A 27,778-nucleotide genomic window follows, 5' to 3' on the forward strand; every position below is an offset into this window, starting at 1 on the left:
TAGAATTTCCTTTAACACGGGATGCCGTTTTTGTCGTCTGCAAGAGGTAAGGAATTTATATTAACCCAACTTGTCTCTCGCGCATGAATACACATACTGGCCAACATTGAGAACACAGTGTTAAATCCTATAAATGGAAGTGTTAGTCAAATTAAAATTTTTGAAGTTTAATATAAAAGAGAAAACGTAGTGGTAAAACTGATAATTATGCATGCTGAGGCGAATTATATTTTTAATATAGAGGGCGCGCAAGTATATCGGAGGTAGACAAGGTGCTCTAGGGCATTCCCAGAAAATTGTCTGAAAAAATCTGATTTCTCTCTAATTTCGACTTTTGTAGTCACTTTTGAAGATGTCTGCTGCTAATTGTAGAGTTCTTTCGATCCAGAGCCACGTAGTATCCGGCTATGTTGGCAATAAAAGCGCAACATTCCCCTTGCAAGTGAGTTTGTGTTGTAACTTTTTGGCTCCCTTGCAAGTTGCATGATCAATGCATGCTTGCTGCCATGCTTCATTGCTTGCCTTGACCTGTCCTTGACTGAGTTAGGTTAAGGCTTAACCCTTTTTATGTTCTGTAGCTTGTCAATCATTATGCAATTGCAAAATCCAAACAGCTGACAATTGTGACATGGCTGAGGCACTTGCGTTGATCATGGATAGTGAGCGCAAACCGCAGATACGCTGTACAGTGTACTGTCTACTGACACTGACAGTGACACTCCCAGAGAGAGAGAGATTAGAGAAGAAAAGACAACACAGTCAACACAAGTTCGCAACACTAAATTACTGACTGAGTCTCAAACAAATATGGGACAGGACACTCAAAAGTGGGAGTGTTTGCAAGACATCCCATGCCATTGATAGCAATCTCCAAATGGTTTATATATATATATAGGCCTATGTACTACTACTATGAATTAAAAACTACTATTTACTAATGAGGTCGTTTGTGAGCATCAATCCATATGGCAGTTTGTGAACTTTTTGTTATTGCCATATGTCAAAACTAATGTAGATCTTCTTTTCCAGGTCCTGGGGTTTGAAGTTGATACAATCAATTCTGTGCAATTTTCAAACCATACAGGTGAGACTATGAATTTATGCTGTTTTAGTACAGCGTGAGCTAGTGGTTCTGTCACTTAATAGTCATGTCAGTGCAGATGAATTTCCTCCTAAACTTATGCTTAAAACTTGCAAAGGAATAATGCAGATCAATATGACCCATGTGTGTCACAGTCATGAAGGTTCTGATACTGCTCATGCTGCAAAAATGTTATTTAGTTTGGTGTGCAGATCTTCCAAAAGAGGTCCACAAGTCTGTTACTTGCTGCCTGAAATAGATTGTAACTGCACGGATTTCCTTAACTAACTTCTAAAACAGAAGTTTCTTTATGTTCCCAATGGGTGCTACATAATGATGAATTTGTTTTTTGCTGTTTTAGGTTACAAGTGTTTCAAAGGGCAAGTGCTGAAAGATAGTGACCTGACCGAGCTTTATGAGGGTTTAAAAGAAAACAACATTAATCATTACACCCACTTGCTCACAGGTAACTAAACTACTTGAATAGCTGATGCAGTAAAAACCTCCCCAAATAACTGTTTCAGTGGAAGAAAGTATGTTTTGTAGTGCCTTTATGTGAACTGAACTTGAATAATGAAGCATGGGAAGAAATTTGGTCTGTATGAATACAGATGATTTTAACCTATTTTGAGTCACCTGGTGTCCTTTTTCACCCCAGTTGTATAAAACATGGCTGATTTGCTCTTGACTAAAGATGTCAAATTCCTATAACAGAGTTTGACAAATTATTTTATATCAAAAAGCTTGGCCAAGGTCTTCTGTGAAAGGCTACCAATATTGGCAAATTAAAGAGTACACCCTTTCTACTTTTAGGTTACGTCTTTGCAAAGTCCTTCTTACATAAAGTTTGTGAAGTTATAACAGATCTCAAGAAGGTGAATCCAAATCTAGTCTACGGTGAGTAGCACTCGAGGACCCAGTAATTAGTTCTGTCAGAAGTGTCCAGAGCCCAAGAGGCTGAGTGTTCTTTCTGTTTTCAATTACTGTGTCGTCGGAAATGCAATAAAGATTGAAGTCCTAGTAACCATTTGGAATATGGCATTAGTCTCGAGTCAATTAATTGGTAGAGCTTGTTAACGTGTAGTCAGGTGGTGCTTGAGAGCTGTGATAGAATAGAAGACAAGAAATCGGCTGTATGCAAATTTGTGTGCCAAAATGTTTTGAGTAAGATAGTTTTATTTGGTATGAATAATGTAAATCAATTGAAATTCATTTCAGTCTTTTAATTCTATTCAATTTCAGTTTGTGATCCAGTCATGGGTGACAATGGGAAATTGGTAAGGAGCAGTGTTTTCTTCATGCTAATGGACATTTTCAAATCCTCAATTACAAATTTCTAACGAATGGCATTGGCCTTTCGGTAATGCTTTATGAATATCCATGTGAACAAGACATATTCTTGATGTACCGGTAACTAATGTCTCTTCTTCCAGTATGTGCCTGCTGACCTCTTGCCTGTATACCGCGATCACGTGATTCCACTTGCAGATATCATCACACCAAACCAGTATGAAGCAGAGTGAGTGTTGTTTAGAATGAGTAGTCAGAGCAATTAATCACCATTAAACATTTGAACTCTTGACTGCAATGATGGCAGTAACCAGCCTGAATCAGAACTAGAATTCTTCATTTACATTGTAGCATTAATGAATCATCCGCTAGGGAGGGGTAAAGGATTATAGCAGTTAAAAGAGGCAGTTGATCTGATGTAAGTCTGAAGTAGAAATATTAATAGCTTACTAAAATGAATCATTAAATTTTATTTCTTTTGTAGACTATTAACTGGGATTGATATAAAGACAGAGGCTGATGCATGGAAAGCAATGGATTTCTTTCACAGTAAAGGAGTGAAAACGGTCATGATAAGTAGCACTGATTTAGGAACTGATGACAAACTGCTTGGATTAGGAAGCTCAAAAATAGGTAGGGCTTGCATTTTAGGCGGAGTCGACAAGTGTGGTACAACTTGCCTCCATTTTGAGCTAACTCCATCCTGTATCCTGTAGGAGTGTTCCCTTCTTCAAGCCAGAGGGTGAGAACCATACAGGTTTCTTTTCTAAGCAAAGGACGCCCTGGCCTCCACCATAAATCTTTTCTTTCCCATCCCGCAACAGGGTTTGCATTGAATGATACATCACGCGGCAGTTTTCTAGGTCACTGTCTCATGCTTTTTTGATTTCAGATGGAAAAAAGACTGCCTTACGAATAGAAATTCCCAAACTTCCAGCTAGCTATACTGGAACAGGAGATTTATTTGCAGCATTACTTCTTGCCTGGATGCACCATCACAACAATGACCTCAAGGTACACCTCATAGACAATCTTTCAAAATCTGAAATTACTACCGTGAGTGCTTCCAACTTGGTTGGCATCAGGTTATAAACTAATAATTGTACTGCACATGATACACCAGTACCTTATATTTAAGTAGTTCATTGGTTCCAATTTGATTTGAAGGTGCTCTGATACTATGTAGTTGGTCTTGACCTCTGTTTTTCCGTTTTTGCCGCATTGATATGAGTCATTTTGTCATCTCTTTGATTGAGTCTTATTTTCTTCTCTTCAGATTGCCTGTGAAAAGACTGTCTCCTGTATGCAGACAGTACTCAGGAAGACACTGGAAGCTGCACAGCGTAAGTCAGTTTGGTCCATCAAAAGAAAGTGCATTTCCCAAGGTCACGAGTAGGGAAGGCTGTGATGGTATACTTATATGCCCACTATGGTCTGATAACAAGCTATGACACCTTAGCCCCGAGATGACACCAACCCTTGACCCAGTAAAGTTCAGGTTGACATCATTCTGATGGATAATGTTCTCTTTCCATGACCTGTTATCTAAACATTGACTGGAACTTTGTAGCTGTCTGATCTTTCCCTCTGGACTGCTGGTCACCAGAATTGATTAGAAAACCTTATTTGTCTCTCCTTTTCTCACTGGTTAAGTCCATATCATTGATCAGCTAATATTTCTTCCCATTTCTCTTTTAGGTCAAGCTGGTGAAGGGAATAAACCAACTGTGAAGGAACTAGAGTTAAAGATGGTGCAATGTAAGAAAGACATAGAGGAACCTGTGATAACGTGTTCAGCTCAAGTGCTTGAGTCATAGCTTGGCTTTTACCTTGTGTAAACCATGAAAATAAAGTGTCTTCTGTGTGCAGAAAGGGAGCTAGGCCATGTCTGACTTAGCTAAAGTCCTTGTATGATTGAAATTGTGCTTATTAGAGACACCTATAGGTCACTTAACAAAGTTTAATCTGGCCGAAACGACTCCTGCCTATGGTCTTCCTACAGGGTGAATTTATTATAAAATGGTGAGGCTAATGATTTGCACCATTTATTATCAATGTGATTTTGTGATAAAATTCCGAAGACATTTTAGCCTCGTGAAAATGTCATGGTTTATGTTACTGGGAACAAGTGCCAGCAAAACTGTACTAATAGATCCTCTATAGCAGTATTAATTCATTCATTCCAGTGATGGACGTGATTTGTGTCTTAATCATGTGATTATTGGCTAGCATACAATAGGGATTTTTCAATTGTCAAAGATACACAGATTATTTATGGGAAGATTCTGCAATCATGTTGTTCAGTTAACTCAGGACGACGTGCAATTTAATTTATTTCTGTATGTGTATGTAGATTTCTGCATGTAAATTTTGCATCGTCAAATTGTTATCATGTCACATCGACCATGTATTGTACATAAATGAAAGGTTGTGGTCTTGTGATGCATGTTGTGGGTTGGGAGAGCACGGCATGAAATGATACATAGGAGCTACTCCTATGCCACTCTTTTGTTATGTGAGGTATTTTAGCAATTAGGATTATCATTAAGAGAAAGGAGTAGAATTTGGGTAAGGGGTAATTTTCCATGTTTTTATTTGGGGTGAACAAATTTTAGTTTAGTTTACTGTGGAGGTTACAGTTGTACTTGGTATACATTCGCAATATAATGTGTCAACTTAAGCGTTTAATTCAGTCAAGGTGTGTCTGTTACGCATATGCCTACATTGTATTGCATGTAATTAGGCCTTTTGTACAGGTGCCTTTTCAACAAGCTTCTATTCACGTTGATACAGTGTATATTCAAGTATAATAATTTGTAGTATATTTTCTATACAATAAAAATGTAATAAAAGATCTACATGTATGGTAAATACCAAATCATGACTATTTTATAATGATAGATAAATAAAATATATGAGATGAATGGATTACTTTATGTTTCAATCATTAGTTTGTGCCAAGACCATTTGAGGAACACTATTGCAAGTTAATTGTACAGTGGCGCCCGGGCACGCAACCAGTGATGGAACTAAATTCAAATGGTCATGTTTGTGAGTTTGGAAGTCCCAGAGACAAAGTTTGTGAATATGTTCCCTACCCGAAACTGCTGACTAGGTGTGTCTCCCCTGTACATCCATACTAACTCTGTACATACATAAACTTAACGTTGTTCAGAGTGTGGGGCCTTGTTTGTGGTGTAGCGGCTGGTGTACCTCTAAAAGAGGCAACTGGAGGCAGAAGCTTAACAGGAGAAGGTAGAGGAAGACCATGGATGATCCACATTTACAGGCTCTAGATTGGGTCAACAGCTAGAAGTAATCATATACATATGTACATTTAAGAGACTGGAGATATGTATCCCATAACACCAAATCAGATGGTAAGTTTCCTGTCTTGTCTCCTGGAGTTGGTCTTCGACGATCCTTCCCGAGATGTGCCATGGCCGAAGTTGTCCCCATCGATATGTGTCCCATGACACCAATCGGGTAGTAAGGTTTTTGTCTTGGCTCCAGGAAGTGGTCTTCGACGATCCTTCCCGAGATGTGCCATGGCCGAAGTTGTCCCCATTGATATGTGTCCAATGACACCAAATCAGGTAGTAAGTTTCCTGTCTTGGCTCCAGGAAGTGGTCTTCGACGATCCTTCCGGAGATGTGTCATGGTCGAAGTTGTCCCCATGGACATTTGCACTGAATATTGCAACCCTGGGCATGGTTGAACTCAACTGAACTTTGATGGACTTAACCATTGGCATAACTTGTTTTGAACAAACAGACCAAATTTGTCGCCATGCTCAGTGCCCTTGGCAGTTCTCAAGAGGGAAAGTTAACCCTGGACTATGACTGGTCTCATTGCACACATCGTCTCTGTGGACTATTTACATGTACTCCACTGAAGACAATTCCGACAGTGCCCAATTGAAGACAAATATTTTCAGTAAAAAGCATGGTTTCAATTCCACACCATGCCATCGCTGCATTGTGCGCCAACCTGTTTGGTTAACGGTATTGATATCTTCAAATATGTCACTAAACTTGTTAATTTCTTTCTCCCTGGTGAATGTCTCCATTCAGAGTTGATAATAAGAAATCAGAGAAATAATTTAAGCATATAAAATGAGTTTATTTACAACTTTACTTATCACAGATTCCTTTAAATAAATAAACTAAGATACATACATACCAGTATACATTTACAAGATCTCTTTCTAATGATACATAGATGTTTGAACATATGCTACAATTTTTTATCGCTAGTCAAATGAGTTTCCTTGGCAAGAATAGCCAATGTGTGTCACCACACTCTTCGACAAATAACAATTACTTGGTGAAAACATACCTGGCATCTTTTCAGATGAAATGTTGTGCACTACTTGCTTCAAGTATAAAGTATTTCACCTTTTTCTTGAAAAATACATAGGAGGTCTACTGATTTGTGAAGGACAGCCAGCTCTACTCAGCAGCTTGCCCGATTGACCTCCCCAAAAAATCTACCAATGATGGATCTCGAATCCTAAGTACAAGTAGAAGTGTCTTGGATAATGATATCAACATTGCACTCATCCAAATTATTTTCTATACAGAAGCATCCTCTCTGCACATTTCTTCCCAACAAGTTTTGCGTACTCCTTCACTTGGTCGGTATCCGGGTTGATAGAGACAGCCAAATAGATGTCGTACGTCATTTGTTGTCTCTCAAACAGGATTGACACTTCGCTTAGATCATCGGTGATGGCATTCTCGTCAACTGAAACAGAGAAACAAACACATTTGAATTGATTTTGTTCGGCAAAGTATCATAACTTGGCTGCTTTTCACGATTGACAACAGACACTCAAAATATATCTCATATCTTTACCTTTTCCTTGCTCAGCGAATCTGCTATAAGTGCTGGCGTCTAGTTTGGGTCGACATTCAGGTATGGGGTGCCAGGAGTAGACCTCGGGACAGAGGAGAAACGATGGCTCATACTGGCCCTTGTAGCGCATCTTCGGACAGGAATGGATGTAGAAACCCATATAGTAGTGTGTGATCTGTGGATCTATCTTGTGAAGTGATCTGGTGAATTCAATCTCTCTGGAAATAGTAAAAAAAACAAATTTTGAACTGGAGTTAGGCAACTGTTATCATTACAGACAAAACGATGTCTCAAATTTACTAGAACAATACTGAAAAAAGAACTTATTTTTCCAGAAGGCCGAGAATTCCACATACCTTAGAGCTGAATACGTTCCGGGAGATAAGAATCCAAAATCAGGATTGTAGTAAAGGTAAACAGATGAGACAGAGTTAGCAAGAATGTCTATTACTCCGACCATGATGAGAGTCCCATCCAGCCAGTACTGTTGGTGAAAGGAACCATAGCCATGCGAGGGGCCACCAGGCTTGTCGAGTGACTGAAAGATAAAGTGTAAGAGGTTCAGGACTTTCCTCACACGTTTTCCCCAAACCGACAGCGACAACCATTCATAGATTAATTTGCATTGATTTGTGTCAGTTTTCTGTGATTATTGATATAATAATGGATAGATAATATGGCATAGATTCTAAAGGCAGCGACTGTGCTAGTTGGGACTACTTACATGTGAGCAGACCATGAAAAATGGAGACAATTGGACTTAAGGTCACAAAATATAATCGTTGTTAATCAGTGCTGCTACTTGTGCAGATAAAACACTGGATAAGGCTGGCATACCTCCAGTGGCGAGTCCACCAAGAAATTTATGTAGCCGCGTTTGTCACAGTCACTATCTGAATCTTTGTGAATGGTCATTTGATAGCGTTTATAAACGTTGTACGATTCATTCATGGTGGTTAGGAACTCTCTGTTTTTCATGCTGGAGCGGACAAGTTTAATCTGCAGAAGTAGAGCAGAGATATTTCAAAATTTGCAGAATGATCGGACAACAAGTTTTTCTTGAATAAAATACCTGTAATAAAGGTGAATCGACGAGAAATCGTTCAAACTGCCTCTCCGAGGGTTTATGAGGTGGATCTTTGTGTATTATCATTTGATATTTTCTGTAAATGGCATAAGATCTGGTAAATGTTCGATTGAACTCGTCACTCCGTGGACTGGACCTTACTAATCGTACCTGAAATAAAAATATCTCAAACGTCATTGTAAATGCCTGATATTCAGCACATGTGATCCCAGCAAATCACGGAGCACATAACCGCTATAACCAAAAGACCTTCCAACTAAAGCCTTTAGTTTACATGTAGTTTAGTTACGGGAAACTAGTTTATATGAAAATAAAGATAACTGAGCGGTAAACAGAAAATGCATTTGGCTAGAGGAAGTTTTAAGTAATGTATATAGAAATTATTGGCCATTGAAACTGAAGGTTTTATACAGCCTTCAACACACTACAGACCTACATGTAGTATTCCGTAAGATGACCACAACATCAGTTGATGTTAATTTTTTTAATTTTTGATTACCGGTAATTTTGAAAGCAAGACCAGGATTTTTCTTACCTCTAACTTGTGACTTGGGTCATCTCTTACTTCTTGGAGGAAATCTTCGATACTTTTTGGCCGATTATCTGGCTTTGTCACTTTCACCTGAAAAACAGTTTGCAAATAAAATTCAGAGGAGTATGATTAAAAATTAAGTCTTTTTTCTATTTTTATAATCGTCACAGTTTTTATATCGTACAAACTTTAAACTGATCTGGGTCTATCTCAAACACCTAAATGGCCAGGCATAGATTAAAAGTGTTGTTGCTGGGTTAAGCAGCTTTTACAAAGTTTGCATAAGTATAGGCAGAGGACATGTTTCATGACCCTGAATGACCAAGGAGTCCAAACAAATTAAAATCTTTTGACAATTTTTTTCTTTGTTATTCTATCAAAAGATTTCTCAGAAGTAGGCCTAGGGAACGGATGTACCTTGGCTTCAGAAATTTCCACTCCTTTTTGTGCAAGCTTCTGCGCTTTCTTTTCCATTCGAAGTACTTTTGCTTTCTTGCACGGAGGTTTAGTGGGATCTGGGCCAGCATCTGTAAAAAATTATGCATCTAATGAATTTGCAAATAAATATTTCACAATTCAGCTCTAGAATCTATCACTAATACAACTAGAATTGTCAGTTGAGTCTGCAGGCATACTCTGAAGTCTCCGCCACGGCGTTCTGAATGCGCATGTGCAGTCAGTGCGAACATCGTCTTGGTTCCCTCGGCTGTTCCTAGGAGGCGTGCTATTCCTGCCCTCTAGGAACAGCCGAGGGAACCAAGACGTGCGAGTAACGTTCCGAGTGCTCATTGCCGCAAAAACAATCTACGAAACTACAATGTATTCCGTGCTCAAAGTGCTCGAATAACGACGTACTGCCGACGTGGACTTGGAATAATAAATGAACTCGCCGTACGTAAGAGCAGAATATTTTATCAATGTGCGGTTTTCTCGAAACTTCGTGTCAAATCTTGACAAAATTGCGACAATTGAAATCCACCCACAAGCACTACAACGTGTACACACGCATAGGCACATCGGCGCCCTAGGCCGAGGTTGATTTTGCCGAGAAAGTTTCCTAGCTAACCCAAGAGTCTCCTCTCACGGCCACTACGTGCCGTGGCGGAGACTAATTATTTTTGAACTGCAGGTTTTTAACACTGCACCTATTGATCATAGGTACTGGACTAAAGAGACACACTTTCCTCATCCAACACTTGCCTTTCAATTATATCTTAATGAAAAAATGGAAAAGTAATCTTCCTGTTTACACAAAATAGAAGTCAGCCAATCAGATTTTACTTACTGGGCTTTGCCACTTTCTCCTTATCTTGTGATTGCGACCGAGGTTTTGAGTTTGATGCTTGTTCTGACCCTCCTGTTGATGACGTTGCCACTCCTTCACCATGTTTCTTATCATCATTGATATACCTATTCACCTAAATATAAGGAGTAGAATTTTCTAGTTGTAATATAGAAAATACTCTGGTGTCACTGATCTAAGACTGCTTCATGAAATCGACAAGGTACAAGGGGCCTCAGATTTACCTCCCATTCAAAGGACAAAACAATTTAGGCCAGAGGGTCTTACTCAAGGACACAAAGACAAACAAGCGAGATCCTTTTGAAAGTTGAACTGACGACCTCCTTATGATGACATGTATGAGCCCAGTGAACTGGTCTCCCAACGTGCATGAATCCTGAATTAACTTATCAGTATAGAAATAATATCAAGTCATGCCAATTTCCACTGAAGTATCTGCTTGATCTACATGTACTTCTTACCATTTTGAGGGCTTTTTTCTGACTGCTACTGATCTTGAAGTTCAATGGGTCTTGTCTGATTGTGTATTGAGGACAACATGTCTTGTTCATGGTTGGCTTGTAGCAGTATTTACCACTCCTGAAGAAAAAAAAGGCACATGACCAAGTGAAGTAATTCCCTCTTGGAATATATTTGGCGATAAAACTGAAAAAAATCCTACTTATCTCGGTGTATATGACATCATCTTTTCATGAAGGTTGTCTTAGGCTACAGGTTTACCTTATAAAATTAATCATTGTCTCTGAACATGTTGCAAAATATGTGATTCTCAGTCAATAGCTACTTATATAGCTACATGTACTTATATTTTGGCATCACTAATATTTGGAGATGGTGCATAACTAACCTTCTCCATCCCCTGTCAATGAGGTCTTGGTAATCTTGGACGGTAAGAGAATGGGCCCAAAAACCTAAAATATTAAAACTAAAAGTTACCTATGATACGACAATGAAGAACTTCGGTCCCAAATGTGCCGCATGCTGCCATCGCCAAGGGTACGGTTTGCGCATAATTGACCAATCAGGTAACATCAACAGTGCCAGCAAATGACGTTGTGCATATGATTATGCATGATTTATATCATTTGCTGGCTCTGTTAGCTGATTGGTCAGTTATGTGCAAACCGTACCACGGCATTATGACGTATGTCCATTCAGACCATTGGGCCATTGCCCATTGGCATAAAACAACACGTTTCGCTTGCCTTGGCCTCATACTAAGTCGCATATAGATTAGATAGACGTCAGACATAGCCCTCATTCCCTGTATACCATTGTGCATAAAGTCATCTGTAAATGTAAGTGTGAGGTTTGAAATAATTGCTGTGATTTTGACAGTCACTTTTTCTGCTGCCACCTATCTTTGGAAAAAAAAACTAATATGAGGAAGACTCGAGTGAATAGAAGATAATTGACACAATGTAAAAACCGTTCAACTGAACTCAGATAGATGGCATATTTACCTAGCGACAAGTTGGTGTTCGATTTTCCACAGTAGCCACATCTGTGACCCTCATTTCCACCCAAATATTCGACGATTGAGCACGGTTCTCCCCTGGCAGCACCCGCCATCTTGAGTACGTTCGATTCGGTAAGCACCGGATCTCGGGCCTTAAAGCGCATGCCCAGTATGAGTCGAGCCCAAACGCTCTGGCGCCTTCGAAAGCCCAGAAGGCTCTTACTCGCGCAAGCGCGGCGCTAGTAATCGAACACGCTACTGAAACTAACAATTCCACGGGTAGGTGTAAACTGTGGACGAAAGTGTGGACGAAAGTGTAGACGAAAGTGTGGACAGCGGCCCTCTAAGTTTGGTGGGCTGGCATTTCTTTGTCTTTAAATATATTTAAAAGAAATTGCAGTATGTTAATGCATTATAACCTTTTTAATGGGTCAGCGAAAGAAAAAAAGAAAAAATTAATTTTGATGGGTGATTTTGATCAATGAGTGGACGGGCTTTTTAGCCCCTTTTTTGAAGGTTTTCGAAGTAGCCTTTGATTTTGTGGACGGGGAAATGCAAGGTCTAGTGTCCAAATGTGGACTAATATCAAAGAATTTGTTGAAACTGTGATATTTCTAACAAGTCCAAATAATATTCTTTCACAAAAACTACTTTTATTTGAATGACAATGACAATATCATTCAGTTGTAGGCAAAAATAGTTTGCCCTCTCTCAGACCAACTTTTGTTGATCCAAGATGGCGGCACCACTAGAATCGAATGTACGTAATAAAGGCACTGGAAAAAAAGGCACTGGAAAAAAAGGTACGGAAAAAAGGCACTAGGTAAAAAAGGCAATGGAAAAAATGGCACCCAAAAAAATGTATGGGAAATCTCTGAGAAATCTCTACTACATAGATAAAAAATAAAAATAAAAATTTCTCTGTGCATTTCTATGTGTAGTTTTTCTACATCAACAGAATACTGGGTGGTCCAAAAAAACGGAACAGCCTATTTTCAATACCTCCGACCAGAAAAACTAGCTTGGATAGGCAGGGAATCCTTATAAAAAATAATACAAAGATCATCCGATTTGGTCCACTAGTTTAATCAAGTTAGATTCAGGGTTCCCTCACCAATAACCTATTTCTACAAGATACAATAGTTTCACAAGAGTGGCTATTGACATCTAGCAAAACATTCTTGATGAGTCTCATTGCAGTTTTATTGGTGAGAAAGACTTGGAAGGACATTACACATAGCACATTACACATATAGAAATGCACGAGGGGGGGCACCCCAATGAATTTTTAACCTAGGGATTTCCTGGTGCCTTTTTTTCCAGTGCCTTTTTTACCTAGTGCCTTTTTTACCCAGTGCCTTTTTTCCTAGTGCCTTTTTTACCTAGTGCCTTTTTTTCCAGTGCCTTTTTTTCCTAGTGCCTTTTTTCCGTACCTTTTTTTCCAGTGCCTTTTTTTCTAGTGCCTTTATTACCGTCTACCCCAGAATCGACTCGAATCTTAATTCAAATCTGCCATTGCCGACATCATTGGCGCCAAAAACTATTTCTTTTGACCCTGTTGACCTCGCTTCTAAAAATTTTGTTTTTAAACCATTCAAACATTTAAATCAACTGCAAACATTTTCAATAAAATCACCGAGCTATATATATACGATATATTAAGAAATATATATAGTAATATTGTGTTATACGGTTACCTTGGAACTATTTGCACCCAATGACTCTTCCGCCAGCGTGACCTAGCCACAATCATGGCGCGTACCCTAAGGCCTGTCTTCAGATTGCCAAATATCTCACGTCAAACATGAAAGCCCTGATAGCTCAGCGGTTAGAGCGCTGCGCTTTAGATTGGGTGGTCACGGGTTCGAACCCCGGCGAATGTGTTTTTCGTTTTTTTAAAAGGTCTTCTTTCCATTTTTCATCCATGAACGTTTATCAGGCCCGGATTCGAATTAGATTCAAACCCTGGCAAATCTACTTTCATCAATGATTTGAATTAAGATTCGAGTCGATTCTTTTGGAAGCCGAAAGTGCGGATGCACAGGGCAATTGCATTTAGAAAGCTTCGCCGACTGATAGTCAAACCATTCCCTGGAGTGCTCGAAAACCTGGAATCAGTGTGTACTTCAGCTTGAAAAGTTCGCGGGTGAAGGGGTTTTCTTCATGATAATATTGATAATGATAATAATGATGATGGTCTAAGAGCGCTAGCGGATCCAGGAACTGGAAGAAAAGGGAGCGTGCACTGCATTTCTCATCAAAATTGCTGCACTACAGGTGTGTTCCAAACTTTCATGGTCAATTTCAAAGATTCTATATCAATTAGGGGCCGTGCCTCTGGTGCACCCCCTTGGATACGCGCCAGATAAACGTTCATGGATGAAAGTAGAAAGAAAGCTTTTTAAAAAAAACGATATAAGATTCGCCAGGGCTTGAATCTAATTCGAATCCGGGCCTGATAAACGTTCATGGATGAAAATGGAAAGAAGACCTTTTAAAAAAACGAAAAAATACATTCGCCGGGGTTCGAACCCGTGACCACCCAATCTAAAGCGCAGCGCTCTAACCGCTGAGCTATCAGGGCGTTCATGTTTGACATGAGATATTCGGCAATCTGAAGACAGGCCTTAGGGTACGCGCCATGATTGTGGCTAGGTCACGCTGGCGGAAGAGTAATTGGGTGCAAATAGTTCCAAGGTAACCGTATAACACAATATTACTATAGATATTTCTTAATATATCGTATATATATAGCTCGGTGATTTTATTGAAAATGTTTGCAGTTGATTTAAATGTTTGAATGGTTTAAAAACAATTTTTTTAGAAGCGAGGTCAACAGGGTCAAAAGAAATAGTTTTTGGCGCCAATGATGTCGGCAATGGCAGATTTGAATTAAGATTCGAGTCGATTCTTTTGGAAGCTGAAGTGCGGATGCACAGGGCAATTGCATTTAGAAAGCTTCGCCGACTGATAGTCAAACCAATCCCTGGAGTGCTCGAAAACCTGGAATCAGTGTGTACTTCAGCTTGAAAAGTTCGCGGGTGAAGGGGTTTTCTTCATGATAATATTGATAATGATAATAATGATGATGGTCTAAGAGCGCTAGCGGATCCAGGAACTGGAAGAAAAGGGAGCGTGCACTGCATTTCTCATCAAAATTGCTGCACTACAGGTGTGTTCCAAACTTTCATGGTCAATTTCAAAGATTCTATGTCAATTAGGGGGCGTGCCTCTGGTGCACCCCCTTGAATACGCGCCTGATAAACGTTCATGGATGAAAGTAGAAAGAAAGCTTTTAAAAAAATCGATATAAGATTCGCCAGGGTTTGAATCTAATTCGAATCCGGGCCTGATAGACGTTCATGGATGAAAATGGAAAGAAGACCTTTTAAAAAAACGAAAAAATACATTCACCGGGGTTCGAACCCGTGACCACCCAATCTAAAGCGCAGCGCTCTAACCGCTGAGCTATCAGGGCGTTCAAGTTTGAAGTGAGATATTCGGCAATCTGAAGACAGACCTTAGGGTACGCGCCATGATTGTGGCTAGGTCACGCTGGCGGAAGAGTAATTGGGTGCAAATAGTTCCAAGGTAACCGTATAACACAATATTACTATAGATATTTTTTAATATATCGTATATATATAGCTCGGTGATTTTATTGAAAATGTTTGCAGTTGATTTAAATGTTTGAATGGTTTAAAAAGAAAATTTTTAGAAGCGAGGTCAACAGGGTCAAAAGAAATAGTTTTTGGCGCCAATGATGTCGGCAATGGCAGATTTGAATTAAGATTCGAGTCGATACTTTTGCAAGCCGAAAGTGCGGATGCACAGGGCAATTGCATTTAGAAAGCTTCGCCGACTGATAGTCAAACCATTCCCTGGAGTGCTCGAAAACCTGGAATCAGTGTGTACTTCAGCTTGAAAAGTTCGAGGGTGAAGGGGTTTTCTTCATGATAATATGATAATGATAATAATGATGATGGTCTAAGAGCGCTAGTGGATCCAGGAACTGGAAGAAAAGGGAGCGTGCACTGCATTTCTCATCAAAATTGCTGCACTACAGGTGTGTTCCAAACTTTCATGGTCAATTTCAAAGATTCTATGTCAATTAGGGGGCGTGCCTCTGGTGCACCCCCTTGGATACGCGCCTGATAAACGTTCATGGATGAAAGTAGAAAGAAAGCTTTTTAAAAAAACGATATAAGATTCGCCAGGGTTTGAATCTAATTCGAATCCGGGCCTGATAAACTTTCATGGATGAAAAATGGAAAGAAGACCTTTTAAAAAAACGAAAAAATACATTCGCCGGGGTTCGAACCCGTGACCACCCAATCTAGAGCGCAGCGCTCTAACCGCTGAGCTATCAGGGCGTTCATGTTTGACGTGAGATATTCGGCAATCTGAAGACAGGCCTTAGGGTACGCGCCATGATTGTGGCTAGGTCACGCTGGCGGAAGAGTAATTGGGTGCAAATAGTTCCAAGGTAACCGTATAACACAATATTACTATAGATATTTCTTAATATATCGTATATATATAGCTCGGTGATTTTATTGAAAATGTTTGCAGTTGATTTAAATGTTTGAATGGTTTAAAAACAATTTTTTTAGAAGCGAGGTCAACAGGGTCAAAAGAAATAGTTTTTGGCGCCAATGATGTCGGCAATGGCAGATTTGAATTAAGATTCGAGTCGATTCTTTTGGAAGCCGAAAGTGCGGATGCACAGGGCAATTGCATTCAGAAAGCTTCGCCGACTGATAGTCAAACCATTCCCTGGAGTGCTCGAAAACCTGGAATCAGTGTGTACTTCAGCTTGAAAAGTTCGAGGGTGAAGGGGTTTTCTTCATGATAATATTGATAATGATAATAATGATGATGGTCTAAGAGTGCTAGCGGATCCAGGAACTGGAAGAAAAGGGAGCGTGCACTGCATTTCTCATCAAAATTGCTGCACTACAGGTGTGTTCCAAACTTTCATGGTCAATTTCAAAGATTCTATGTCAATTAGGGGGCGTGCCTCTAGTGCACCCCCTTGGATACGCGCCTGATAAACGTTCATGGATGAAAGTAGAAAGAAAGCTTTGAAAAAAAAACATATAAGATTCGCCAGGGTTTGAATCTAATTCGAATCCGGGCCTGATAAACGTTCATGGATGAAAATGGAAAGAAGACCTTTTAAAAAAACGAAAAAATACATTCACCGGGGTTCGAACCCGTGACCACCCAATCTAAAGCGCAGCGCTCTAACCGCTGAGCTATCAGGGCGTTCAAGTTTGAAGTGAGATATTCGGCAATCTGAAGACAGACCTTAGGGTACGCGCCATGATTGTGGCTAGGTCACGCTGGCGGAAGAGTAATTGGGTGCAAATAGTTCCAAGGTAACCGTATAACACAATATTACTATAGATATTTCTTAATATATCGTATATATATAGCTCGGTGATTTTATTGAAAATGTTTGCAGTTGATTTAAATGTTTGAATGGTTTAAAAAGAAAATTTTTAGAAGCGAGGTCAACAGGGTCAAAAGAAATAGTTTTTGGCGCCAATGATGTCGGCAATGGCAGATTTGAATTAAGATTCGAGTCGATTCTTTTGGAAGCCGAAAGTGCGGATGCACAGGGCAATTGCATTTAGAAAGCTTCGCCGACTGATAGTCAAACCATTCCCTGGAGTGCTCGAAAACCTGGAATCAGTGTGTACTTCAGCTTGAAAAGTTCGCGGGTGAAGGGGTTTTCTTCATGATAATATTGATAATGATAATAATGATGATGGTCTAAGAGTGCTAGCGGATCCAGGAACTGGAAGAAAAGGGAGCGTGCACTGCATTTCTCATCAAAATTGCTGCACTACAGGTGTGTTCCAAACTTTCATGGTCAATTTCGAAGATTCTATGTCAATTAGGGGGCGTGCCTCTGGTGCACCCCCTTGGATACGCGCCTGATAAACGTTCATGGATGTAAGTAGAAAGAAAGCTTTTAAAAAAAACGATATAAGATTCGCCAGGGTTTGATTCTAATTCGAATTCGGGCCTGATAAACGTTCATGGATGAAAAATGGAAAGAAGACCTTTTAAAAAAACGAAAAAAATACATTCGCCGGGGTTCGAACCCGTGACCAACCAACCTAAAGCGCAGCGCTCTAACCGCTGGGCTATCAGGGCTTTCATGTTTGACGTGAGATATTCGGCAATATGAAGACAGGCCTTAGGGTTCGCGCCATGATTGTGGCTAGTCACGCTGGCGGAAGAGTAATTGGGTGCAAATAGTTCCAAGGTAACCGTATAACACAATATTACTATAGATATTTCTTAATATATCGTATATATATAGCTCGGTGATTTTATTGAAAATGTTTGCAGTTGATTTAAATGTTTGAATGGTTTAAAAACAAAAATTTTAGAAGCGAGGTCAACAGGGTCAAAAGAAATAGTTTTTGGCGCCAATGATGTCGGCAATGGCAGATTTGAATTAAGATTCGAGTCGATTCTTGGGTAGACGGTAATAAAGGCACTAGAAAAAAGGCACTTGAAAAAAAGGTACGGAAAAAAGGCACTAGGAAAAAAAGGCAAAAAAAGGCACTAGGTAAAAAAGGCACTAGGAAAAAAACGCACTGGGTAAAAAAGGCACCAGGTAAAAAGGCACTGGAAAAAAGGCACCAGGAAATCCCTATGTTGAAAATTCATTTGGGGTGCCCCCCACCCGTGCATTTCTATATGTGTAATGTGCTATGTGTAATGTGCTTCCAAGTCTTTCTCACCAATAAAACTGCAATGAGACTCATCAAGAATGTTTTGCTAGATGTCAATAGGCACTCTTGTGAAACTATTGTATCTTGTAGAAATAGGTTATTGGTGAGGGAACCCTGAATCTAACTTGATTAAACTACTGGACCAAATCGGATGATCTTTGTATTATTTTTTATAAGGATTCCCTGCCTATCCAAGCTAGTTTTTCTGGTCGGAGGCTACTGAAAATAGGCTGTTCCGTTTTTTTGGACCACCCAGTATTCTGTTGATGTAGAAAAAACTACACATAGAAATGCACAGAGACATTTTTATTTTTATTTTTTATCTATGTAGTAGAGATTTCTCAGAGATTTCCCATACATTTTTTTGGGTGCCATTTTTTCCATTGCCTTTTTTTCCAGTGCCTTTATTACGTACATTCGATTCTAGTGGTGCCGCCATCTTGGATCAACGAAAGTTGGTCTGAGAGAGGGCAAACTATTTTTGCCTACAACTGAATGATATTGTCATTGTCATTCAAATAAAAGTAGTTTTTTGTGAAAGATATTATTTGGACTTGTTAAAAATATCACAGTTTCAACAAATTCTTTGATAATTAGTCAACATTTGGACACTAGACCTCGCATTTCCCCGTCCACAAAATCAAAGGCAACTTCGAAAACCTTCAAAAAAGGGGCTAAAAAGCCCGTCCACTCATTGATCAAAATCACCCAGCAAAATAATTTTTTTTCTTTTTTTCTTTCGCTGACCCAATGAAAAGATTATAATGCATTAACATACTGCAATTTCTTTTAAATATATTGGAAGACAAAGAAATACCAGCCCACCAAACTTAGAGGGCCGCTGTCCACACTTTCGTCCACACTTTCGTCCACAGTTTACACCTACCCCAATTCCACCCTCGTTCCTTCGAATGCCGAAAGGGGCACTTGTTTCAAAATGGCTGACACTGGCTCCACAAGTAAAAGTTGTGAAGGAAAAGTTGATCCTGATACAAAAGAAACGGGAAAATCTGAAGACGCATTTAACACATTCTACTCAGAGGTATTTCATCTAACTGCCCTCCAAATTTTGTGGTTATCTGATTTCAATTTGTCGAATTATTTGAACATTTCTGAAAAAATTTAACCATGTTTGTTTTCAGTTTTGCATGCTCCTTCCTATCTCTAGTATCTTCAGCAGTCACTTTCTCATGTTCTTCACTGACTCCAGCTTCATATCACCTTAATCATTCGTCTTGTAGGCTACACAACATACACAGCATGCATGTATGCAATATTTCTTCAGGTTTTCCTTTAGTGATCATTGGGCACAGGCCTGGCCCTGGACCAGGGGCAGGTCCAGAGACCAACGGAGGGCGAGAGGCAGAGTGGCACAGGCAACCTGCTGAGCTGGCGTTTGAGTTCGACCATCAATGGCATTAATCATGCTGTCGGCCATGGTTGGATGGCGATAAGTTCTTGGAATTAGATTTATTCCTTATTCTAAATTTCAGGTGAAACAAATTGAGCAACAAGATTCTGTCCTGACGTCCAAGCAACAAATTGATAGACTTACCAGACCTGGGGCCACATATTTCAATCTTAATCCATTTGAGGTAAGAAATGAAGACGTGGCACTTTGCATACAGCCTTCAGAGAGAACATTTCCTCATGACGAGAGTCTGCATCTATTGCAAAAATCACGTAAGGCCATCCTTAAAGAACAGCTGCTTTTCATTCCTGCCACCCGCCCCCCCCCCCGCACATCAAAACCCACGTTGTAAACTTGTTTGTAGTTATTCCAATGATATTCAATTTGTGGTGATGGAATTTGTTGATAATCATGTTTTGTATTGTATTTCAGGTTCTTCACTTAGATCCAGACATCGGGCCAAACGATGCCAAAAAGAGATACAGGCAGCTTTCAATCCTGGTCCATCCTGACAAAAACCAAGATGATCAGGAAAGAGCGCAGAAAGCCTTTGAAGGTGAGAAATCTTCTTTACTACTGATTATCATGATCCTGAAACATTTGAAAATTTTTGACCTAGGAACATATACAACTGATTTTTTTAGTTTGCCAAGAAATACCATGTCCAGATAACCCCTTTAACCAGTTTTTCTTTGTTGCAGCTGTGAACAAGGCCTACAAAACATTGGAGAATGAAGAAGGATTGAAAAGATGTAAAGAAATCATTGATGAGGCTGTGGTCAGGGTTGAGGAAAATGTAAGTGAAGGATGACGTCTCTGTTTCATCAACTAAAAAGACTAAACACTTTTAGTTAAAAAAAATCTGGAATAAACTTTAAAAAAAACAACAACTCATGTTAAACTGCATTTTCTCAACCGATAGAAATACAGTAAGCTCGCCCTCCTAACTCTAAAGCTGTTAAGAATGCAGCAGTGTTGAAATGGATATGAGGAAGTAAGAAGGCAAGTCAATACTCTTGACCTTGTTGTGAGTTTTATCTTTTGTTTTTCTTCAGACTAAGTTAAAACGAAAGCAGCTAAAGAAAGAGGGAAAGCCTCAAGAAGTGCCTGAAGATGACCCTGCAAAGGTGAGTGAATGCCTCATTTGTTCAACTCATAAAACTAAAAGAACTGGCAAAACACACCAGAAGATGGCCATAAGCTTCCTCAAGCTAATCCAATCCTGGGCGGGTTCCTCAATTTAGTGTGGTATCAGCACTGGACCTAGATAATTCTCTGAAGTTGTCCTTATTTTCTTTTGTTGCATTATGTACTGGGCTTGTCATTTTCCTCATAATTTGTCACAAAATAGCATCTTGTCAGCTACAGCATCAACATCTTATTTTCATATTTTCAGTACAAACATGCTGTTTATGTGCAGACAGCCAAGCTATTTGCTGATTTAGAAAGAATGAGACAGGAGCGAGAGGCAAAGGACATGCACGAGAGGTAGGCCTGAAAAACATCTATAAGGGGCAACATTAACATAATTATGCAGATTTGGGGTGAAAAGTAGAGTTCTGTTCAGAGAGCCTACCCCTAGACCAAAAACCTTAATAGAGTCTCGTTTTCTGTTTAAGGAAACGTAAAGCTGAAGATGAGGCTGAAGCTGAGGAAAAAAAGAAAAAGGATGCCGAGTGGCAGAAAAATTATGAGGTAAGATTTCCCATCCCATGTGTTGAGACACAGTTGAGATTTTGATGCCCCATTGCTATGGTATTAGTTGGTTGTGGCATTGTCTCAATATGACCTGAGGCAGAGTTGAAGATATTCATGCCCCCCTGTCCTTTGCTATCATATTGGTTGTGACAATGTCTCAGTATGACCTAAGGCACAGTTGAGGGTATTCATGGCCCCTTGCTGAGGTACTTTGCCTTGTTGATACTCGGGTGTTTTGCCTTACATAGGTCTGTGTCCTCCATTCACACTGCTATTTCACTTTCAGGCGAGCCGAGACGGTCGTGTGGACAGCTGGAGAAATTGGGCAAAGAAGAGAAAGGGGAGCACGAAGGTCATGAAAGGAGGATTCAAACCACCAAAAATTCAAGCAGAAAAGAGATAATGTCAAGGACAAGTAATAGGTTTTTGAGACAATGTGTTCTGATTCGGAATATATGGTTACACAAGAAGAGACTTGATATGATCTCAGTCCTGTTGATGTCTTTTTGTAAAAGTACTGCAGAGAGCAGAGATGTCCGGCCGAGAGTTTAAGTATTCTGGGTAGATATTTTTGTGTTGTAACACATTCTGAAACGACTGAATTCAGATATGACTGAGTTACGAATCATAGCTTCTGTTCCACATGCATTTCGGTTCCATGATGAGCATTTCAGTGGCTTCCTGCATTGGCCTCTTCCTTGCCAAGCCTAGGAAGCTGTTAGTTGTTAAATTCATGTGCTATAGGACAGATCATAAAAAATGTGAAGCTGCTGTGTTTACGTGTCAAGAGCTAGGTTCAGGTCCAACAATCGGGTCCTGGAGAGGCCACACTTGGCTATTGCCATTGAAGTGCTGACGACATCTGGTCAACATGTGTCAGTGAGGTAAATTTGACAGCCAAAGTGGTGTTTTTTCCTGGGATGGTGGACATTGGAAGATATCTGACGTGACTGTACGGTACAACTTTGGCCAAATAAACTTTGAATGCATATGATTGTGGTTGTACGATCAGGTTTCCATGAGTGCATGAAGCACATAATTGTGTGAAACAGTGGGATTGTGTGCATTAGACTAAAGTGTGGTCTGAGAAGTTGACCATCCAAATATTTTCATAATACATGTACATATTGTATACTTTCGTCGAGTTTTCAGGATTTCTGAAAAAGTGTGTGTTAGATTAGAGACTAATCTAAATCGTTTATGTGCATTTGTGGTTTTTGCTGAACCCATGATTTCGTGTGACATTCATGAGAAAAATACTGTAACAGTGTAATAGAGGAAACGTTTGCTGTTATTGACATACTGTTAAGCACTTCCGAAGAATTTCTGTACCAGTAAATAGATGAACCTATGACTGTGGTGTAATTAGGTAGATTCCATGGTGTTTGTGTATAATTTCCATTTATCCTAAATCAGTCTTTTGAGGACAAAGTCACAACCAGAATGCCAGGATAAGATCACTTCAGGGTCATGAAATATGTCGAGCCACTAAAAAATGACCGAAGATTTTAAAAACTTTGTTTTGTGTAACTGGCAGCTCTTGCGAATCAGCTAATAAACTTCGAATGGGATATTCTTTGAACTTGTGTTGTGCCATCATTTTGAAATTATATTTTTTAAACTGGCCTTGCAACCCTCCTGAATGTGACTGGTTGCCCTGATCATGTTTCACTTTAGAATACAACGATGGTCTCTTCACTTGGACGTTTAGGTCCTCCGCTACATACTAGATGGCAGCACCACACAACGAGGACCGGTGCGCAAATAAATGCAGTCCTCCTGGAGAATACCGGTGTAATGTTTTTGAGTGTTTCTGTTTTTGTGTGTTTCCCCTCATTGTTTGGGAACGCTCAAAAATAGATTGACAAGTTTTCCTGTGCATCCCCCCTATTGAAAAGTCGTGGTCTCTCTAGCTGCCTATTGTTTGGAAACACTGACACATGGGGAACAACCACAGATGTTACACCGGTAACCCTATTGGCCAGTGGTGCAATCCCGTGAATGAAATTAAGGTCTATGCCTGGAGAGACCAAAGTCCTTTGATTACGATCAGACGGTAGATACGAGGAGTGTCTTTTATCTCCTTCTAAGGTCGCTGTCACACCGGTTCTGACGTCTGCATCTCGTTTTAGGATTTCACCGAAGTGACCAAACAATGTTTTGGCCGTATGGAAATGAAATTGCTTGACGAACTCCCTTCCTGATTAAAGCTGTTATAGAGAATGGAGATGAGACGGAGTTAAATTAACGAGATAATTATTTCGCGATCTCAGCGAATGGTCGTGGAACATTGACACGTTTTTGTCCTTTGTATAGTTCTCAATGTCAATTTTCAGCACAATCCCAACTGATAGAAATTACGAAATGGAGAGGTCACATCTAAGTTACATGTGGTGGTGAAAAGAGACTCTCCTTCCCTTCCCAGGAGGTTATGGGCTGTAAACACTCATAAACCAAATCGGGGTTTTCGTGTGTTTCATTTTCACTGATACTGTTAGCCATGACAACTTCATTTGCTTCAAGCTCAACCAGTGCGCTGCGCACAGCGCTTTGAAATGTTTCATTAGTCTTCTCTTGCGGCATCGTGGAGGCGCCACTCTTTTCTTGGCTGGTTCCTGCTTGACTCGACGTAGGCGCATCGTTTTCTACTGCCTTCTCCTTGCTTGCTGTCTGCTCTTGGATAGGTTTCAGCTTCATGCAGTCCAGGGGTTCTCTGTCGGAAGTTGTTTCGACGCTTTCGCTGATGCAGCGCCGTCGCCAGCGATGTCCCTGGAATGAAATGAATAGTCACATTCACTGATGGGAAGGACGTCAACCCAGTCGTCATATGCGACAGCAAAAGTTTGTTGGTCGGATGATTTTACTTTACATTTGATAGTGATAGAACGTATTAATAAAGGCTGGACCAATCGCCATCCTATACAAAACATCTTCACAGTCCTAACTTAGATATGGACAATCCGGTCAGGATTCTCACCTCCGGTCTTGGCCTCTCAGCACACCCCTCAAATTCTAAGGACCGATTCTTCTTGACGCCAATCTGTCCCGTGCTTCGCCATCGACTTCCTACCATGTCCGCGAAGTGCACCGATCGAGCAGGCGGAGCGTCCTCTCTGTCGATGAACTGAAAGTCGGCTTCGTGAAGCAGGTTCCTGCTGCCCAGCTCCTCTTCGTCGTCGCTGCTTGAGAGTACCTCCGGCAATGTGGGGGCGTAGTCGCGGATTTCGTGCATAGAGTTGGTGCCACGGGCGGTGCGCTGGGCCCATGGGAGAAGGAAGAGAAGCAAGGCAGCGATCATCAGGGGGATGGCGGCCACGTGGAAAGCCAGGTTGTAGGAACCGGTTGCATCCGATATCAAACCTTTGATTGGAGAAAATACAAAACAGAAACTCTTGACCCAAATTTAACTTGCGCATAGCTTGTCGTTTGCCAGTCAGACTTTCTGTAGGGTGGGGACTGCGAAAACAGAGTGAACATTATAGTTAAAGGGGTTGTCAGGTAATCTGAAAAGTTTGTAACTCTGGTTGATCTCACTCGAAAACAGGCTAAATAGCACCTAAACAGTATATCAAAATGATGAGCTTATCTTACCGGCCATAGGCGGGCCCGTCATGAAAGTCAAGGAGCAGACTCCGACAAGGAAACCCCATGCGACTGATGCTTTCTCTGACCCGACCAACTTGGACGTCACAATCGGGAGGAGCACCACGAAACAGCCGTCCACCAGTCCGTGGACAATACAATAGGCGACCAGACCGCCGTAGGATTTGATTGAGGGCAGCATCATGTACAGCGTCCCCGTGGTGATCATCGAGGCCTGGTGAAGGTTGACGCGGTTGAGGATGCGCCACTGGACAATTTTGCCCCACATGATTCTGCCGACTGCGGTGGATCCCCCGAGGAAGATAAGAAGAGTGGAACCCTTCTCGGGCGGGATGCCGATGTCTTCTGCATGAGACACCTAAACATAATCAGATAAAATATATTAGGTGTGGTCAAATCCCTTGGTTAATTCAGTCCAGTGTTAACCATGAGATTTGCTCTCTTGACGAAGTCGTGCTGAGATGGCTCTGGAGTATAAGTGTTGACTCAAGGGTTTACTAAGAGTTAACCTGAGCACTTAACATAGAATACGCCCTCTTTTTCTTCTGTTTTGGCTATGTAGGATGTTCCAAACCGGGGAAGTGAACTGTCACCTATTGAGTAAATGCGTCTTAAAAGTCTTCTTACCAGGTGGACTCCGATGATAAAGTATCCGAAGAAGGACATTGCTAGTGCAATCGTCCACAGGACAAAAACCCTGTTCTTCCAAATCTTCAACTCCGCCAGGAACTGCTTGGCTTGGCTGTGCTGCTGTCGTTTGTTCGCCTTCGTTATCGGGGCGGGTTTGACGAGAGCACCGAAGAATACTGTCGTGAACGTGAATGCAGCGAAGACTCTGAAACTGTTTCGCCAGCCGACACTCCTGAGAAGAGCTTGCGCGATTGGTGAAAGTATCAACGTCCCGGTACTGCTCCCAGCTACCATGATCCCCGTGGCTAGCGACATATACTTGTCGAAGTAGACCTGGCTAAGGCACATAGTCGGGGTGTAGGCCATGGAGGAGCCGATGCCGTAGACGACAGAGAATGTTCCAAATAGGACCTCTATGGTCGGGGCGAAGGAAGAGGCGACAAGCGAGATGGTACAGATAGTCGAACCTATCATGAGGACGGGCCGGGTACCTATCCTAGACTCTATCAGTCCGGTCAAGCAGCCGAATGCCATGTTCAGACCGTAGGCGATGGATCCAAGCCATGCTGAATTTTTCGAAAGTTTATACGTGTAATACAGTATATTGTAATAGAAATTAAATGTATGTGTTGGTAAAAAATTATATCGAAATCATCAACACTGTCTATGGTCAAATGACGATAGAACGACAAAAGGTCTTCGTAAATGTTTTGTGCGCATCGTTTGGGGTTCTTTAAAATGGACTCCTCGCTCTGATACCACAACCCCTGTATTAGCTGATTTTTGTCCATTCCAATGAGGGCGTTGGACTTGACTTCAATCCCCGGTTGGACCTTGATGTTTTTCCTCTGTTACATTCCGATGGTAAAGATGGTCCTCAACAAATAGACCATGGTTTCGAACATCCAAACGTACCAAGGCAAACCCGGTTGTTAGGCCTATATATAAGCTACATATCATTTGGAATATACGCACCTGTCTTTGCTTTTGTAGTTTGAAATTCCTCCACGAAATATACAAAGAAAATTCCAAATACATGTAAGAACCCAACTATGATGACCTGGAGCATGAAACCAGCGAAACAAACAACCCAAGAATATCTGGTGTCTTTTATAGAAACCGCGTAGTCTATATCTTCATCGACATCATCAGTCTTCGCCTCAAGGGAAGGGCCAGTCTTTTCTTCGTCACACAGGGCCATTTTTTCTTTTTCAGCTTGAACGATGTGACAAGTGTCGCCTATATATTCGACGTTCCTCCTTTTCCTGCGGCCCTGCCCCAAGGACTATTTCCTGGCTACCACTGACCGTCGCTCTATTTTTTGGACGGATAAAAAAACTACAGAAAAGCTGTCCCGGTAGATAGATGTCACATTCGCCGCCCAAGTCCGGAAGGTTAACCCACATAGGGCCTACTAAAGGGTCACTCAATGTTCCTTCTCCTGTGCTTTCACAACGAACGCCATTCCAGTCACGATCACTCTACGTCTTTTTGTCGACGCCGTAAAACGAAACGTCGCCCAACAAGTACGCGTGACGTCACATACGGTTCTCGTTGTCGCACAGAATCATGCACAGAATAGTGTCCGATCTATTTTGTGTTGATAGGTCTTATTCCCAAATGGGCGTGATAAGAAACAGACATTTGAGTCACCATAGGCCTACACCCGTTTATTCGGGAAAATATCTGCGCCTACATTATTCATCTAATTCGTGGTACCGTGACAGATGATTAAAAAGAAGGGTACCTAAATGGAAAAGGAGGATGCATACGATTGGCTGTTAGTGAATCGTAGAATATCCACGATAGGCCAATATAAAGGCCAGATGCGAGACTACGTTCGTTGTGCAGGACCAGGCCAGTCCACGTTGTCTCTGCGTCCGGAGTGTAATGAGGGGAGGCCACGGACGGAGTACCTCTGATAGTTTAGAATGCAACAGCTGTCGGCGAAGTACACCTGCAGTTAGATATCGGCTAATGCAGAGCCAATTCCTTTGAAGAGAACTCCCCGGCCTCTGATGGAGGTTTGGCATTGCGTGAAAATCTATCTGATGATGGGACACTCGTTTTGTAGC

General features: G+C 40.9%; 3 protein-coding genes across 4 annotated transcripts; 2 read left to right on the forward strand and 1 right to left on the reverse strand.

Moving 5' to 3' along the window:
- Positions 1 to 255: 255 nt before the first annotated feature.
- LOC135487977 (pyridoxal kinase-like) lies at positions 256 to 5,299 on the forward strand. Its single transcript, XM_064772303.1, has 10 exons — positions 256 to 442; positions 1,030 to 1,084; positions 1,443 to 1,547; positions 1,895 to 1,978; positions 2,324 to 2,358; positions 2,515 to 2,600; positions 2,856 to 3,004; positions 3,264 to 3,385; positions 3,648 to 3,714; positions 4,070 to 5,299. The coding sequence occupies exons 1-10, from the start codon at positions 353 to 355 to the stop codon at positions 4,186 to 4,188; spliced, it is 912 nt and encodes a 303-aa protein (XP_064628373.1). The 5' UTR covers positions 256 to 352; the 3' UTR covers positions 4,189 to 5,299.
- Positions 5,300 to 6,469: 1,170 nt separating this feature from the next.
- On the reverse strand, positions 6,470 to 11,732 carry LOC135488501 (arginyl-tRNA--protein transferase 1-like). 2 transcript variants are annotated; one of them, XM_064773135.1, is made up of 10 exons: positions 11,614 to 11,732; positions 10,998 to 11,061; positions 10,612 to 10,729; positions 10,133 to 10,265; positions 9,265 to 9,374; positions 8,851 to 8,937; positions 8,066 to 8,227; positions 7,585 to 7,766; positions 7,229 to 7,446; positions 6,470 to 7,117 (listed from the first exon to the last, which is right to left on the reverse strand). In XM_064773135.1, exons 1-10 carry the CDS (start codon positions 11,720 to 11,722, stop codon positions 6,939 to 6,941), a joined length of 1,362 nt encoding a protein of 453 aa, XP_064629205.1. In that variant the 5' UTR covers positions 11,723 to 11,732; the 3' UTR covers positions 6,470 to 6,938. The 2 variants fall into 2 exon arrangements, with proteins under 2 accessions (XP_064629205.1, XP_064629204.1); XM_064773134.1 differs by lacking the exon at positions 8,066 to 8,227 and adding an exon at positions 8,301 to 8,465.
- Positions 11,733 to 19,298: 7,566 nt separating this feature from the next.
- Positions 19,299 to 23,041, forward strand: LOC135487714 (dnaJ homolog subfamily C member 8-like). Its single transcript, XM_064771777.1, has 8 exons — positions 19,299 to 19,403; positions 19,855 to 19,956; positions 20,205 to 20,328; positions 20,474 to 20,568; positions 20,828 to 20,899; positions 21,169 to 21,260; positions 21,392 to 21,467; positions 21,757 to 23,041. Exons 1-8 carry the CDS (start codon positions 19,299 to 19,301, stop codon positions 21,871 to 21,873), a joined length of 783 nt encoding a protein of 260 aa, XP_064627847.1. The 3' UTR covers positions 21,874 to 23,041.
- The last annotated feature ends 4,737 nt before the right edge of the window (positions 23,042 to 27,778 follow it).

The sequence above is a fragment of the Lineus longissimus genome, chromosome 5 (genome assembly GCF_910592395.1).
Source record: "Lineus longissimus chromosome 5, tnLinLong1.2, whole genome shotgun sequence".
Classification (NCBI taxonomy): Eukaryota; Metazoa; Nemertea; class Pilidiophora; order Heteronemertea; family Lineidae; genus Lineus; species Lineus longissimus.

Bases quoted from the DNA above. Each gene is read 5' to 3' on its own strand.
- LOC135487977 (XM_064772303.1), top strand. From the start codon at position 353: ATGTCTGCTGCTAATTGTAGAGTTCTTTCGATCCAGAGCCACGTAGTA. The intron at 1,548-1,894 runs GTAACTAAACTA...TTCTACTTTTAG, and splicing joins TTACACCCACTTGCTCACAG to GTTACGTCTTTGCAAAGTCC. The intron at 3,715-4,069 runs GTAAGTCAGTTT...TTTCTCTTTTAG, and splicing joins GACACTGGAAGCTGCACAGC to GTCAAGCTGGTGAAGGGAAT.
- LOC135488501 (XM_064773134.1), bottom strand. From the start codon at position 11,722: ATGGCGGGTGCTGCCAGGGGAGAACCGTGCTCAATCGTCGAATATTTG. The intron at 7,767-8,300 runs GTATTTTATTCA...TTTATCTTTCAG, and splicing joins TCGATTCACCTTTATTACAG to TCACTCGACAAGCCTGGTGG. The intron at 7,118-7,228 runs GTAAAGATATGA...TCTCTGTTTCAG, and splicing joins ATTCGCTGAGCAAGGAAAAG to TTGACGAGAATGCCATCACC.
- LOC135487714 (XM_064771777.1), top strand. From the start codon at position 19,299: ATGGCTGACACTGGCTCCACAAGTAAAAGTTGTGAAGGAAAAGTTGAT. The intron at 20,900-21,168 runs GTGAGTGAATGC...TCATATTTTCAG, and splicing joins CTGAAGATGACCCTGCAAAG to TACAAACATGCTGTTTATGT. The intron at 21,468-21,756 runs GTAAGATTTCCC...TTTCACTTTCAG, and splicing joins AGTGGCAGAAAAATTATGAG to GCGAGCCGAGACGGTCGTGT.